Consider the following 16,043-nt stretch of genomic DNA (forward strand, 5'->3'; position numbering starts at 1 on the left):
ATTGGGTGGTATTGTTCGTGCATCCAAGTATTTTGGCCGCAAGCAATCAGCTGACAAAGATTATGGTCCAAAGAATAAAATCTATATTTAGAGTATGAGTCTAATAACTTAAATTAGTTTATTTATATAATTATTAGAGTTTAAATAGTAATAGTAGTTTAGAAATTCTACATTTTTATTTCATCAAAATATTCCTTTATTCAGGCATATGACTAAATTATATTTATAAAATATTTTTAACACTTAACATTATATACCATATTCTTGAATAATTACATATATATATTAAATTCTTCAATAATTATATATATACCATATTCTTGAATAATTACATATATATATATTTAATTCTTCAAAATTTATGTGTTGGAAAAAGATTTTCCAATTACATATCAAATTTTTCAAAATTATATTAATTAAATTATTAAATTCTTCAAAATTTATGTGTTGGAAAAAGATTTTCTAATTACATATTAAATTTTTCAAAATTATAACTATTATATAGGTTATATAAATTAATTATTAAAAATAAGTAATTATAATTTCTGTAATATAATATATTTATAAAAAAAAATTATATATAATATATATTAAATCTAATATTAATATATTATTCATCTTAATTATAGAGAATAATATATATATATAAATAATTTATTAATATATTAATTAATATAATATTAAGATTTTATATTCTAATATATAATAAATTTATAATATAATTAATAAATAAATAATAACTAATAGTTTAAATACTCCCCCCAAATCCTTTATATTAGGATTTGGGGAGGGAGGGGGTATTTAAATGATTAATTCTTATTTCATTTATATTTATTATACATTTAATTATATCTATTTAAGATTAATTAACAATATATATTTATGAATTTAAATTATATGTATATCATATTAAAATATAATTCTAATTAATTAATAATATATATTTTAATATAGTTTAATATATATTATTAATAAGTAATATAATTAACATATAATAAATTTATTATATATATATATAATTATATACTAAAAGCCTCATAAATTATATTTATATTTAAATTTAATTTATAAAAATATAATTTTTTTAAATCTAAATTATTTTAAGTTAAAAATAATTATATACTAAAATCCTCATAAATTATATTTATATTTAAATTAGTTTTCTTTAAACATTTTTGAATTTTGAAGAATTTATTCAATTAAATGTTTAAAGTTATTTATAAATTTACTAAAATTGTGGATTATTTTAGTTTTCTTTAAACTAAATAACTTTGAATTTTAAAGGATTATCCTTTAAAACGCAAAGCTCTTCACGTTTTCTACTCCGTGCAATATGTTTTTCTTCCAGCATTTCCATACGTGCTGGCGGCTCTCTACCCATTGCACGGCAAGCACCAGTCGTCGGTTTGAAACTATTACATTTTACGACTGTTGCTTTTACACGTGCTTGGTAAGAACCTTTTTGAGCTAAATGCGTCCGTTTCCCGCCAATAAATTTGCAAATAATTGCATCGCAGCTTTCCACAGAATTGCTGGTATAATTGTACAATAAACTTTCCGCATTCTCTACCAAACGTTTCATTGCACTTTCGATTTCACAATATACTCGCGCGTTTTGCAATTCGGGAACAAGATTTACCTCGTTCTGTTTTGGATTTCCATTGCAAAAATATTGTAACGAGGCACAATCTTTGTGTTCGCCGAACACATGGCTAGGTATATTTTGTAAATCTTTCATTAAACCAGCAATTTTGCGTTCCCAAGATACTTGGTTATTGCGGCGATACGTTACAGCCTTTACTACAGCGTTTCTAATTTTCGAATTACTACTCGAAACTATTGCTTTTAAATATGAGGCACCATTACCCGCGTCTCGTATTTTATTTGCCAAATTGCGAAGAAGATGATTTGTGCATTCAATCTTCTTCGCAACAAGGTTCGGGTGCGGTGGGAAATCTCTTAGTTTTTTTAAGACATTACTATCCCCCATCACCAATGTATTTACTATATATTAAGCCATGCATCTCTAAGCTATTGCGAAAGCCTTCTAATATAAATGTCGCTTTCCATACTGGTAGAACTCTGATGACGTCCCCAGTTCTCAAAACATACATGCTGTTTCGCTGTCATGTTTCTATTAAACGCGCGTCCGCATACAACACAATATTTGTTTCTGACACCTACGAATAATATCTTTCGCGTATAATAACCTACGATAAAGGCGCTTCCAGACGGAAAATCGTAATCACCACCGCGATACGATCTCTTCATCCATGAACCATCCGTTACCGCAGGTATATGAGGAATCCCATTGATTAGGTCACCTCTCGCAATTGCTAATTGTTTTTCGGCTTCGCCGGCAAATCGCATTTTTTCTTCGGCGGCGTCAGCAAAAGCTTTACATACTTCGCTTTCATACTTTAGATACGCTTTATTAGACATGCATGGAACATCGATAGCAGCCAACAGTTCTTCTAACTGTGTGTGGCCAGTCCCTGTTAATAGAGTACCGTATACGGCACCTCTACTGATATCCAATATGTTTTCGTCTGTCGGTTCGCTCCAGAAGTTATCTTTAAAACGACACATTTGACATTCGACAAAATACTTGGTTTTCAACCCGTAACGGATCGTTTTCGTAATGACCAGATTAGTGAAGATGCACATGTTCGGATTGTGGTTGGACAGTTTTTGCAATTCTGCAAAAATATATCCAAAATCGACAATGCTCCTTCCACTAATCTCTTCAGGACGCAAACGATTTGCATCGATGTTCCCATCTTCGCGCAGAACGATACTTTCGTTATTTTCGTCCGTATCGCCTCGCATTCGCGATGTTGAGCATTCAAACTCATTGCATGCGTTACGTGAAGGTGCAGGAGATGAATGAGTTAACGATATGCTCACGTCGTCATTAGAGACATTTGCAATCGTACAATCATGCATTTCAACGGATGGCTTGGATTGCTTTTAAAGCTGAACTGTCATCGTTACGTGGGCTCACTACATTTTCCTGCCCTTCTTGAAATTGATCGCACATACCTGGTTGCAAGTTCGCTGGACGCACTAGGTTTCTGCATTTGCGTGCACGACCCATATGTCGCCTCATATCAAGACGTTCTTGGATTTCCTGCTCTTCGACACTTTGGCATATTCACACTTTATAGACACGAAATTAAATGAAATTTGAAAAAATTTTAGAAAAGTTAAAAAAATAATAATAAATGTAAAAAATTAAAAAAGTAAAAATGAAAGAAATTAAAAGTAAAAAATGCTTACAATTACTTAAAACACAAACACGAATCGCGGACGCATGCGAACGATGCGATTGATCGATGCAAACTAGTTGTCCAGAGCCGGGCCACCCGATGTTCTTGTGTTACGTTAAAAAAAACAGTTTCCCTGTGGGTCGGGGAACAGAATACGCTCACAGTAATCCCTGCTTGTCGTAAGAGGTGACTAAAAGGGACAGGCGAGACCGCGAGCTGTGGCACCCGCGGTCAGGTGGGGAGGTATTCTAGTATTTTATTGTATGTTTCTTTATTGTGTAACAAGGGACATTGTTATTTACACATTTCCGTTGTACATAGAGTATTTTTTAACATTCTGTTTGTTAACAAAATAAACTTATTCTATTGTATTACAATCTAATATTTTTGTTCGTATAACTATTTCCTTATTGTCTATTTGTACATGTTGTGGTTTGTAGGTGAAAGTCAACAATTATATATATCTTATTTTCTTAACTTACAATTATAAACTTTTGTAGTCTCATCAAATATATTGACTTGTTTTCGTTTCTCTTTCTTTTTACGCTAAATTGTTTTGCTTGCTGCTTATTCTGTATTTCCGCCTCTGGGGAAGTTTCCCATATCACAGTTTATTTAATACTTTTGGTCATATCTATATTTTGTATTTGTATGTGTTTTTTTTTTACCAATACGGTCTCAGTCTTCGCTTAAACTCTCTTTGTTGTATTCCTATTTTCTCTGTTAGTCTATTCTTTAACCCAAATGACGAATACAGAATTGATTGAGACAGTTTCTGACTTAGAATGAGTTTCTCGTTGTCCTGTGTTAGTAAGATCTAACAAGCCAATAATTATCACAATTCGATATTTGTTTCTTTTAGAAACGCTATAATTGCTTTTAAAGCTGAACTCTTATCGCTATTTATTATTTGCGCTACGTTATAATTGCAGTTATTTATTAATATACCTATTTTGTCATACATTTTTAAACGCGGAATAATTCTAAACGGACATCTAAAAAGGACATGCTCTATCGTTTCCTCTTCCATTCTACAGTCACATATTTGATCATCAATTATGCCTTTCCTGCCTAATGATTTCTTTAAATTGTAATAGTTTGACCTTATCCTTGATATTGACCTAATAGCATACCTATCTAATATATTACCGAATTTTTGAAACCACGGTTTGAATTTTACTTTTTTCTTATGTTCCCAAAAGTTTGAAAAGTAATATACTCCTTTGCTTCTACCGATTTCTTCTACTCTGTCGTTAAAGGCGTTCCAGATTGTATGTTTATATTGTACCAGATAGTCCAGTCTCGTGATCGGTATATCTTCATCTGGTTCTTTATTGGTGTATTTCTTTGCAAGGGAGTCCGCTTTTTCGTTGCCTGGTATCCCCTGGTGTCCTGGGACCCAGGTAAGTACTATCTTTTCTCTCTCTTTTTGGTTTATTAGTGTTTTATATATCTTTAAGATCCATGCGTTGTTGTTATTTTTTCCCGTGTCGTCAAGTTTTTCTATTTTACTTTCTAACCCTGTGAGTGCTGATAAAAAATCTGTTAATATTAAAATATTTTTACAGTTCATATGTTTGGTTAATTCTATTGCTTTATAAATACCTATAGCTTCTGTAGTATAAATTGTTGCTTCTCTTTGAATACTGTATCCTGTTTCTATGGAGGTTCCTTGTGGTAAATTGATATAAATTCCTATCCCGTTTGCGATTTTATTTTCTTGCTTTGACCCATCTGTATAACATATGACGGTATCTTCTTTTTTTAAGTTATGTTTATCCATTAGGAATTGGTTAATCGTGCTGAGAGGAATTCCTCCCGTTTCCAGAATTTTCCCTATGTCCTTGTCTATATCTATTTTTTTTAAGTTCTTCCTATTATTTAGTATCTTTTCTTTCCAGTTGATGCTGTTTTCTAGTGAGTGATTGATGGATAATATCTTATATTTTAAGTGGGCTATCTCATAAAAGGATGTTTCTATTAGGTTGGGTTTGGTTCCTATACCTTTTTCCCATTGTGTTAAATGGTCTATGTCGTTATGAATCGAAAAGTATTTTAGCTGGTTATCCAGTGTTTTGCCGTTTGTCTCGGTTTTCTCCATTTCTCTAAGCCAGTATCTGGTTGCGGCCTGTTTAGCTCTTAAATGATGTCCTATAAAACCTGTATCTGCATACATTACAGCAATTGGGGTAGACATTCTGTATCCTACAGCTGCTCTTATTGCTGCTGATTCAATTTTCCTGATTTTCCTATTCTGTTCTAAGTTTCCCTCTTTAGTGTATATTATGAAGGCTCCATAATCCACCACCGAGGAAATAAGGGCTCGGGTGATCTTTATTCCTCAATTTTGATTTATACCTTTCTGTCCTCTGCATAAATACTGGATGATTCCCAAACGTTTTTTTGCTTTATATATGATATCGTCAAAATGTGTTCTGAAACGTAAATTATAGTCAAGCGTGATCCCTAAAAATTTCGCCTCTGGGCTAGACTTTATTGCTGTGTTTTTATTGTTTATTACCACGTTAATTGAAAATTCTTCTAATTTGGGGTTAGTTTGGAATCTTACTACCTTAGTTTTTTCTGGTGCTATTGTTAGGTCCCTAATTTCCAAGTGTTCTACTAGTCTTTTCAATGCTATTTCCGATGGGCGTACTGACGTCTCTTCCTTTTTATATTTATTTACTATAACTATATCGTCTGCATACAGTAATGTGAAAGTGCGTTCATCGTCTATCTTCTTCTGTAAGCCATTTATATATATATTAAATAGAGTTGGACTAAGTATAGCGCCTTGAGGAACTCCTTTTTTCCAATCTATCTCTTTTACACCATGGGTGCAATGTTTAAAGATTACCTTCCTATTGTTGAGCCAATTCCTAATCCAGTTGTACATAGTTGACGGGCAATTTACCATTTTTAAAATGTGTAATAGTTTCACCAGATTTACGTTATCGTATGCTCCTTTAATATCTTCAAAAATTCCTACTGTATTTGCTTTTTCTCTGTTATTGTGTTTTATTTCATTTGTTATTCGTATTAAGTTATCCATTGTTGACTTATTTTTCCTGAAACCTGCTTGATTATTTTCTAACTTTTGATTTTCTTCTAACCAAAGCTGTAATCTATTGTTTACGATCCTTTCTAAAGTTTTACCTACGCATGATGTGAGAGTGATTGGGCGGAGGGCCTTTTTTCCTGGTTTCTGTAGCATTATTATTTCCCCTTTTTTCCAGTCAGGAGAAATTTCCCCTGTGTTCCAGCTCTCTTCATATATTTTGTGTAGATGGTCCTTCATATATAGAGACAATTCTGCCATTATTTTATAATCTATGCCGTCCACTCCTGGTGCTGACTTTTTATTTTTATTTTTCTCTATTGTTTGAAGCATTTCTATTTTATCTATTGTTATATTCCAAATTTTAGTGTAATTGTTGTCTTCTTCCTGTGGTATTGGTGCTGTATGAGTGGAAATGGATGTTATGGTTACATTATTGTCTATAATTTTATTTATTTCTGTATCCTCCAAATCTTTTCTTACCTTTGTTTCTAAATTGTCAGTATTTTCTGTATATCGTTTTTTAATCCCTCTGATTTTATTCCATATTTTGGTTAAATCTGTGTTGTTGTTCATTTCTTGTATTAGGTTTTCCCAGGCTGTTTTCTTCTTTTCCCTCTTTAAGATCTTCCATCTGGTCTTCCATCCAACCATGTTTTCATAGTCCTCGATTTTTCCATGTTTCCAAAGATCTTTTTGGTATTTTTTCCATATTGACCATGTAGAGGTACATTCTTCGTCCCACCACCTGGGTTGGGTTTTACGTTGTGTATTGGTTCTATTGTTTGTTGGGCGTAAGTTGGTGTTCCGTGTCGTCTTGTTTTGTCTGTATTGTTGAGTGTATTGGGAATCTGTATTTCTTACCTCAAAATATTCTATTATTGGTTGTTTCCATTTGTTGTACCTTTCTTCCAAATTGTGTCCTTCTTGAATACTGTTATTTATTTCTTTTTCTTTATTTGCCAAGTAGATCCTGAATTCTTTCCAGTCTATTTTATGTGGTTTATAGAGCCTACTTGTTCTGTTTACTTTATTTCCTATTGTCTGATATATTTTACTATTACGGTCTAAATTTATGAAAAAGTCTATGATTTGATGATCTGAACCCAAGTCCATACCTGTTTCTTCCCATTCAATGGAGTCTAAGAAATCATTGTGGCATGCTATTAGGTCAATATTTGACGGTTGAGAGCCTTTACCTATTCTCGATATTGTGTCTATATTAACAATCATAAATTCTATTTCCTCTAAAGCTATCTCTAAACTAGCCCCCTCTGCAGAGGTTTTATAACAATTCCAGAGTGGATTATGTGCGTTAAAGTCGCCTGCAATAATTGTGTTTTTGTTTAGGTTTAGTGTATGGAAAAGTTCGAGCCACTCCTTGGTGCAGAATCTTCCGTTTGTTCTGTAAATTAATCCTATTTGAAGTATTTCTTTTTGATTGAGATCTAAGACCTCCACCACTAGTGTCTCGAACTTTTTGTCTATTTTATGTGATTTAATTTTCTTTAGATTTATGTCCTCTTTATAGTATATACCTAATCCGCATCCTTGTTGATAAATTCTATTGCCTACTCTTCCTATATCACAATCGTTTCCATTATTAACTAACTGATAACCTTGTATTTGATAGTTGGTATAATCTATTATCCACGTTTCCGTTATAAGCATGATATCATAGTTGTTTATTTTTTCTTTTAACTCGTCTATTTTGTTTCCTATACTCCTTGCATTCTATAATCCTATTTTCAATTTTACATTATTGTGCATTTTGATATATAATTGTATGTATTGTTATTGCTGTTTTGTTCTGTACGCCTGTGGAGAAGATTATCGTGAATATATATGGAATAACTGTATTTATAAATGTATGAATATAATTACTTTTGGGTTTATTGTCTGTTTTTTTTTTTTTTTTTTTTTTTTAGAATTTAGTTTGTAGTAAATTTAAATAAAGTTAACTGTTAATTGGAATATGTCTATTAATTTCCTTTTAAGTGTTTTGGTCTGGGTTTTTTTTTTTTTAAAGTTTATAAATTCCTAATTTTCTTAATATTATATATAACATTTAGTTAGTTGTACTATTAACGGTTTATTTAAATACCGTTATTTATAATATCTAATATCGTGTATAATGAAAAAGAAAGAGGATCCATTTTTTAATACTGGATTGTTCTTTTACTAAGTATTTTCTTATAGTATTTCTTTTTTTTTTTAATTTTTCTTTTGTTTCCTTTTTCTTTTTCTTTGTATATATTTTGTTAAACAATTCCTGTTAATATAACATAGCATAGTATACATAAAATATAATAACATAATATAATTAAGTGTTCATTATATGTGTCTTAAAGAGTTACTAAATAAAAAATCTGTTACTTGTTCTCTGATTGAGAATTTATTAATTCTAAATCGTCATCAGTCTCTGTTTGTGGCGATTTGAACGACTCCGAGTAGTCGTCTTCTTCCTTATCCTGACTGTCTGGAATGACTTTTTGAAATATAAAGTCCATTTCTTCTGGCATTGGCTCTGCTGGAGCCTTTTGTTGGAGGGCTGTATCTATCTTTTCTTCTTTCTTCTTTGGGCTAACCGTTTCTTCAATGTGTGGAGTTCCTTCCCATTCCTCATTGGACATATATCCTGCTTGTGTGTTGGTCGACGGGACATTTTCTGCTTCAATCTGAATCGGTCTAGGTGATGTTTTTGGTAAAGTTGAGTAGTTGTGTTTGTTTTTGCTTCGAAACTCTGGAATATGCAGATTATCTTCTCTTGTTGGTGTGGTTCTATATTTAGATGTGGTGGGTTTATTTTGTTGGTAGTATTCTTTGTTCTTGATTACTATTGGGGGTTCTTTCATAGCACTTTTTGTTTTTTGATATCGTTCGTCTTTATAGGTTATAGAAATTTTATCCGTTTCCCTTTCCTGTTGTAAATTATGTCTTTCCTTGTGGTAATTTTTAAGATAGCATCTTTGATTATCTTCATAAATCTCATTAAGTTCTTTTTCGGTTGGTTCTCCTTTACTACCTTGGACATATATGTTTTCCCTTAAAGGTCTTGGTGGCGAGTCTTTCAACTTGTTTTTTATAATATTAACTAAATTTTGTTCTTTGATCCAATTAATTAGTTCTTCTATGTCTTTATCATCTTGGATGCCAAAGTTGGTTTTAGTAGATTTATGGGTCCTTTGCTTTGGAATATACCTTTCGTTTTCCTCTTCGTTGTCAGTTTTATAATATTTGCTTGTATTTTTTATTGAATATTGCGTTGGTAATATTATCTGGGTGTCATCCTCCTCTAATGGGTAAAATCGGTTATTATTTTTGTCACTAACCTTTAGTGTATTGGGTGATGGACGTCCTTTGCCCTCGTAGCCCCTTGGTTGCCTTCTATTTGGTGTAAACCAGTCGTTCTCTCTTATCGGGCACGGTCTATCCTCCCATTTTTCTATTTCCATGGAGTATCTGGCTTTATTTCTTCTTTGTCCTAACACCGGGAAGTCTTCTTCCTTATATCTAAAATTGTTGTTGCCTCTAAAATTCAGTTCCGTCATCGCAACGCTCTTGGCCTCGTGGAATGACATGTTTTTATAGGCGATCAACTTGTTTATTGCTTTTTCCAACAATGCGTATGGGCATTGCCTATTTAATGCAGAATGGTCTTCTTCACAATTCGAGCATTTGGGAGAGTTAGAGCACTCTCCGTGTGCTATCTCCCCGCAGTTAAAACATTTACTCGTTGTTTCCCGACAGAAGCGTTTTGTGTGGCAAAAGCGTAGACATTGGTAACATTGCCTAATATTTCTGACGAATGGGGTAACATTTAATGAGACGTGGCCTTCCATAATCACTACTTTAATGGGAAGGCTAGTTCCCCTAAACTTCACAATAATCATGTGCGTGTCCACCCACTCGTATCCATTATCTACCTTCTTCCTTTTTCTAAGTCTTTCAAACGACTCGATGCTTTGTCCCGGAATAGTTTCCTCTTTTAGTTCTTCCAATGAATATTCCCATTCCTTAATGATCCCTATCCTAAATTTGGATCTTCTTGGTATACGAATTTTATATTCCCCATTGTTCTTTTTGACATATTTGTTATAAATGTTTCTTCCTTCTTCTGGATATTTTATTTTGATTTCCGCGATATGTTTATTAAGCATTTTGATAGCTTCTATTTTTTTAATATCTTCTCTTAGGAATCTGAAAATTTTTAGGTAATTGAGTTTTTTATTTGACTTAAAATTTACTTTACCTTCTCTTTTGTTGTATTTTCTATCTACTTCTATTTCGAAAAACAGAATATTGTCCGTATCCCCTTTAAGTGGGGATTTCTTTTTGATTTGAGACAAGTTTCTTTTGTCTGATGATGAATCCGAGTCCGTATCTTTTCCCGCACGTGTAACGCCACGTGTTGGATATCGTACACCCACGTTTCTTACCTTTATTTTTTCTTCTCTAGAATTTATCGATTCAATTATCGATCGTACGTTTGAGTCCTTTTCTACGTTACTTTCCACTTCACTTTGGTATGCGTTAATTTCTATATTGATCCTTTCGTTTCCTATTATTTTCAATTTTTTTCTCACGTTTCTGCTTTCGTCGCTGTATTCATTCTCTACTGCCTGTTCGAGGCTTTTCCTTCTTGACTTTGCTTTCTCTTTCGTTAGAGGCGCTGATTGAAGCTCCTCCGGCGCGCTGGTTGGGTCGTCCCCCTCTTCTCTATTTCTTCTCATTGGTCGAGTTGAATCCTCTTCCATCCTATTGGCTCTCAAATTATAGATTTCTTCCGCAGATCTCTGGATCAGTTTGATTTTCGATTCTCGTAGTTCTGACGCGTTTCCGGCTTTAGAGAGGGAGACTCCTCTCTCCCCCCCTTTTCTTTCTTCATCCTCTTCGTAGCTTTCTCTCATATAGAGAGAGGTTATCTTTCTTTCACTAATCACATCTTATCCGGGTGAGTCCCCCCTTTGATAAATAATATCTTAAATTGTTCCCCCCACCTCACTCACTATTTTGGTTGTAGTATATAATAATTAAATTATATATTTACACCACACCTTTAATTCCTAGCTCAGGCCACCGATTTTCCGTTGTGAACCGTCCAAATGGCAAACCGGAAGTCTGGGGAGGTATTCACTCTCCATCGGAGATGGCACTTCTCCCTTCGATGGGGGGGGGGGGGGGGGGCCCCGGGGGCGGGCGGAAGAGACCCCGGGGCCCCCCCCCAATGCGCCGTGGCCGGCCATCGTGAGGTTTTAGTGGGTATTCCTCTTGATATCAAATCAAGGGGCGAGTCCCACACTACCCCCTCCTTATGAGGGGGCGTGCGTAAACGCATTTCCTCACGTAAAAAAAAAAAAAAAAAAAAAAAAATGTTAAAAAAAACAGACTCTGACAAGAGAAGGTCGCGATCCGGACGAGCACTTTTTAGTGCCCGGAACGAGACCGGGCTCAAACGATGGGGGCTGATGGGTATAAAAAAAGTGCAAAACGTTAGGGGTATCCTGGCCAGGCGTTTTTATAAAAAATGGCTTTCAACATATACAGACCACTAGAATCTATATACACGAAAACATTGAAGTTCTTAACAGAAGCTGTTGTAGGTGCGGGCGTTAACGCCGCAGGTTCATGTTCTAGATTGGTGGGTTCGAGGCTCGGTAATGGACATTTTTTTTTTCAACTGCATTTCTATTTCTTATTTCTCTTTTACTTACTGCTAGATAAATGATATATAAGAATTGTAATGCTCACTGCTATATAAATAATATATAAGAATTGTAAAGTATAGGATGTCGACTACAATTTTTAATAATACGTTTTTTATTAATAATAAATACCCCATATCCCATACATTTGTATGTTTACTTCTACTATTGCTATATTATGTATTGCATGTACTCATTATAATATTATGTTCACATCTATACTATTTGCAATTCTTATATATTATTTATATAGCAGTGAGTAGTAAAAAGAGAAATAAGAAATAGAAATGCAGTTAAAAAAAAAAGATTTCTCCATTACCGAGTCACGAACCCACGAACTCTATAACATGAACCTGCGACGTAACGCCCGCACCTACAACAGCTTTTGTTAAGAACTTCAATGTTTTCGTATATCTAGATTCTAGTGGTCTGTAAATGTTTAAAGCCATTTTTTATAAAATTGGCTGGCCAGATATCCCTAACGTTTTGCACTTTTTTTATGCCCATTAGCCCCCATCATTTGAGCCCGGTCTCGTGCCTGTATCGGGACAAACGATGATGTTGGAAAATTCGTTTGGAAAATAATGAATGAAAAGTTTGATCTAGACTGTTTGAAGTTTAAGGGGTCAGTCGCAGTCAGTAAAATGGAAACGAACAGTTTCTTGTGTGTGTGTTTTTTTTAAAGTATTAAATAATAATTTTTATTAATGAAATGTAAATACATATATTACAAAGTATCTCTTAAAGAATTATAAAAAAATTTTTGTTTTAAGAAAAGGTTAATTCATTTCGTCATAACAGGCAATGGCGTGGGTGACCACTTGCTTTGGGGTGAGCAAGATTTCTTCAAACTGGTGCACCTGAAAACAAAACTAAAAATAGATTTAGAAAATATATTAGTGTTACATCCGGCCCTGCCGGTGTCCCTTTTCATCGACCTCGCATTGCGAATAGTTAAGATCAGATACTTTTAGGAATGCGCTTGACATACGATTCGGAAACCGTTTCTCGGGAACCGAATCGTGGGATCTGCGAATCAGCGAAATAGGCGTCAGCACTCAACGCCAGCACATCCGCTGAACTTGGGACCCCTCCCGATTTCAACGGATGCAAAAACGAAGGTTCTCGAACGCGGCTCGTGCCATGCGAGGATCACCTAGTATATAAACCCGTGGACACGCCCCACGGTGGCTCTTTTTATTCCGCTGTCAGTACGTTATCATCGTGGTGATTACCGAAATCTTGTAGTCGCGGACAGGTTAACTTCACGCGTTGTCGTTACCTACGAAAGTCCGACATATAATCGGTTAAGATCACATCGAACCTTTATCATCAATCGAACACGCACTCAGCGTCGCGCTTTGGTCATCAAATACTTAATTATTGTAGTCACGGATAGAGTAATCGTACGCGCGCCGCGTCGTTACCGAGGAAAGTCCGTTGTTAATTAGTAGAGACCCGTGTCGCGAGTGATAGTTGCCGACAAACAGATCCTTGCACCAGCACAGCCCTGGGACCACAACAGATAGCTGGTACAACCAAACTGTAAGACCGACAAGCGCTAACGTACCTGACTAATTGTATACTTGATTTCCCAAAACCGATATTGTAATATAAACTCGTTGTTTTGTAACAATATATATTTATATGCTAAACCTTGGAAACAATCATTGCAATTGCCCGAATTGCTCTTTCCCGTTAGCGAATACAGTTAAGGTGAGCTTTAGCTCTTTAATTGAAGACAAAGATCCCAAGAAAGAGTCTCAGATAAGCTAGGACGTAACATTAGACTAACGGGTCGCTGAACGAAGGATTTTTTATTTTCTTGTATACTTTTTTTTATCCTGTATTGAATCGCTTAATTTTAGTGAAATAATTGAAAATCAACTTCAAATGTAGGCCATCTTGTTTTAAATTCATTTTTTCGAAAATACTTCGTTCAGGGACTCGCTAGACTAATCTATTTTCGAAATTTACCTTTGTTTTTGTTTTCAGGTAAACCAGTGTAGAGAAATTTTACTCACCGCAAACCTATGTTTTTAAATCATCGGCTACGTCATCGGCTGTTATGACAATATAAATTAAACGATTCTTAATACAAGAAATGTTTTTTAATTCTTTAAAACATGCTTTGTAATATACTTAATTGTTACTTATGCAAATTATTATTGAATAATGTTACGAGCCAGGGCGATAGCGACGCGCGTGTGAGCCCTGCGAGTGGGGTGGAGTCGATAATTGCACCGATACGATTAATTAGTATTTATCAATGGAGCCAAAGATTTGAGGATAGAGTAGATAATGCAGACGCCTCTGACGCGAAGTCAGGTAACTGCAGGAATCGGTATCTCCCAGTAAAGGGTAACCGTAGGGTAAGCTTCGAACTGTGAAGTTGTTAGAAAAAGTGCAGCGACTCTGGCGCGAAATCAGATAGCTAGCAGGAATCGGTATCTCCCAGTAAAGGGTAACCGCAGGATAGGTTAAGTTTAGGAGTTCGGGTTGAGTACACAATGACTAAATCGTATCGTTAAAATGTAACACGCGTCGTTAATAAAGCCTCGCAACTTGTTAATTTAATAGAATAATAACTCGAGCGGTAAAGTTATTATGTTGTGGGATCGTTACATTGGCTAGGATTGGTGATTTCAAAGTAAATATTTGATGATTGATCTTACAGACTTTTAAGTTTACACAAAGAATATATATTCCAAAATAACTATACTAATTACAAGTGTGCAGTGTCGTGTTGTCGCAGTTACTGTATGAAGTTAAGACTACCTAAGTGTTGCGCGGTGTTAACGCACTGGCGATGCGGGGGTCGAGAGTACTTTTATGGCCGTAATAGATTTTAAAACCGTCTTCGCGGATCTACAACAGGGTGTCCCAAAAGTCGGGGAGAAGCCGGAAATGGGGGGTAGCTGAGACGATTCTGAACAACAATTTCCTTTGCAAAAATGTCGGATGCCCCGCAGGATGCACTTCGGTGAGACCGAGCTCCAAAATCCAGAAGGGTAGATAAAATAAAATTAATGAACGCGAGCTTCTAAAAAACGGAGAGTTTCTGTATACGTAACAATAACTAAAAAAAAATCACGAAGAAATGTCGTTTTTTCTCTTCCTGACTTCGACTAACCCCTTAAGCAGAAATTGTATAAAGTTGTGTGTAGTTGTCATCGTAGCAAATTAGTACAAAATTATTTAATGAATACTCAGTTAGAAGTATTAGAAGTAACGGTTCCTTCGATCGTAAAGGAAATTTCGGAGATATCGACAAGTCTTCGAGGACCTCCAAACGCAGGCAATGCCCCCCCCCCCCCCCGGGGGGGGGGGGGGGCTTCAAGAGGGCTGGGCAAAGGGGACCTAGAGGTGTCGTCGCGAACGCCGTCAGGATCGTACGTCACTTCAGTTGAAAACGTCGGACAGTGAATATCTTGAAAACAAAGTGACATTGAATATTTAAGGCAATTAATTAAGGGAGTGGACTCCGTTGCCGAAAATATCGACGCGACATAAAAACCGAGCGGCCACTAGAAGAAGTAAATTAAGTAAAACGTTTAGCCAGTAGGGGAGCTGAATACAATTTCTGCTGTTCAAAATATGATGCTGGTAAGGTAAGGTAGAAGAAAAATTATTGTAAATATCATTGCAATCAGAAAAATGTCACAAATGTAATATTGAAAGTCTCGCTTATTCGGCAGAGTCTAGTCGATATTTACAGTCGATATTTCGTTCTTCTTCTTTTCTAAAGTCAATAAGTTTATTTAACTCCTTTGAAAAACGTATACATTCCCCCCTCACCCCATCCTCCTCCTCCTCATCTTCCTCCTCCCCTTCCGCCCCTCTTCCAGTTATTTCTGTAAAAAGTGAATGAAAATTTAAAAATAATATATTTGAGATTATTAATGTAATTGAAATATATTTAGGGTAACTTACCATTTTTGAGAGAGTGGGGAGGGTAGGGGAGGAGAGAGAGAGAGAGAGAGAGAGAGAGAGAGAGAGAGAGAGAGAGAG

The 16,043-nt window shown here is 34.9% G+C and overlaps 4 protein-coding genes across 4 annotated transcripts in view; 1 reads left to right on the top strand and 3 right to left on the bottom strand.

The window, feature by feature from the left end:
• The window catches only part of LOC128885337 (uncharacterized), a 90,362-nt gene extending 86,848 nt beyond the window's left edge, over positions 1-3,514 (bottom strand). Inside the window, exon 1 of the mRNA XM_054139339.1 lies at positions 3,384-3,514. The gene's annotated coding sequence lies outside the window, so the exon portion shown is untranslated. The remainder of the gene's footprint in view (positions 1-3,383) is intronic.
• The window catches only part of LOC128885338 (uncharacterized), a 148,067-nt gene that overhangs the window by 102,046 nt on the left and 29,978 nt on the right, over positions 1-16,043 (top strand). The gene's annotated exons all lie outside the window — the stretch shown is intronic.
• Positions 1-16,043, bottom strand: part of LOC128885334 (uncharacterized) — a 52,430-nt gene that overhangs the window by 31,933 nt on the left and 4,454 nt on the right. The window lies entirely within an intron of this gene.
• Positions 1,388-3,393, bottom strand: LOC128885335 (uncharacterized). Its single transcript, XM_054139333.1, has 2 exons — positions 2,992-3,393; positions 1,388-2,950 (listed from the first exon to the last, which is right to left on the bottom strand). The coding sequence occupies exons 1-2, from the start codon at positions 3,078-3,080 to the stop codon at positions 2,032-2,034; spliced, it is 1,008 nt and encodes a 335-aa protein (XP_053995308.1). The 5' UTR covers positions 3,081-3,393; the 3' UTR covers positions 1,388-2,031.

The sequence above is a fragment of the Hylaeus anthracinus genome, unplaced genomic scaffold (assembly GCF_026225885.1).
Source record: "Hylaeus anthracinus isolate JK02 unplaced genomic scaffold, UHH_iyHylAnth1.0_haploid 11981, whole genome shotgun sequence".
In the NCBI taxonomy this organism is placed as follows: Eukaryota; Metazoa; Arthropoda; class Insecta; order Hymenoptera; family Colletidae; genus Hylaeus; species Hylaeus anthracinus.

Bases quoted from the DNA above. Each gene is read 5' to 3' on its own strand.
- LOC128885335 (XM_054139333.1), bottom strand. From the start codon at position 3,080: ATGCAGAAACCTAGTGCGTCCAGCGAACTTGCAACCAGGTATGTGCGA. The intron at 2,951-2,991 runs ACGATGACAGTT...CAAGCCATCCGT, and splicing joins AAATGTAGTGAGCCCACGTA to TGAAATGCATGATTGTACGA.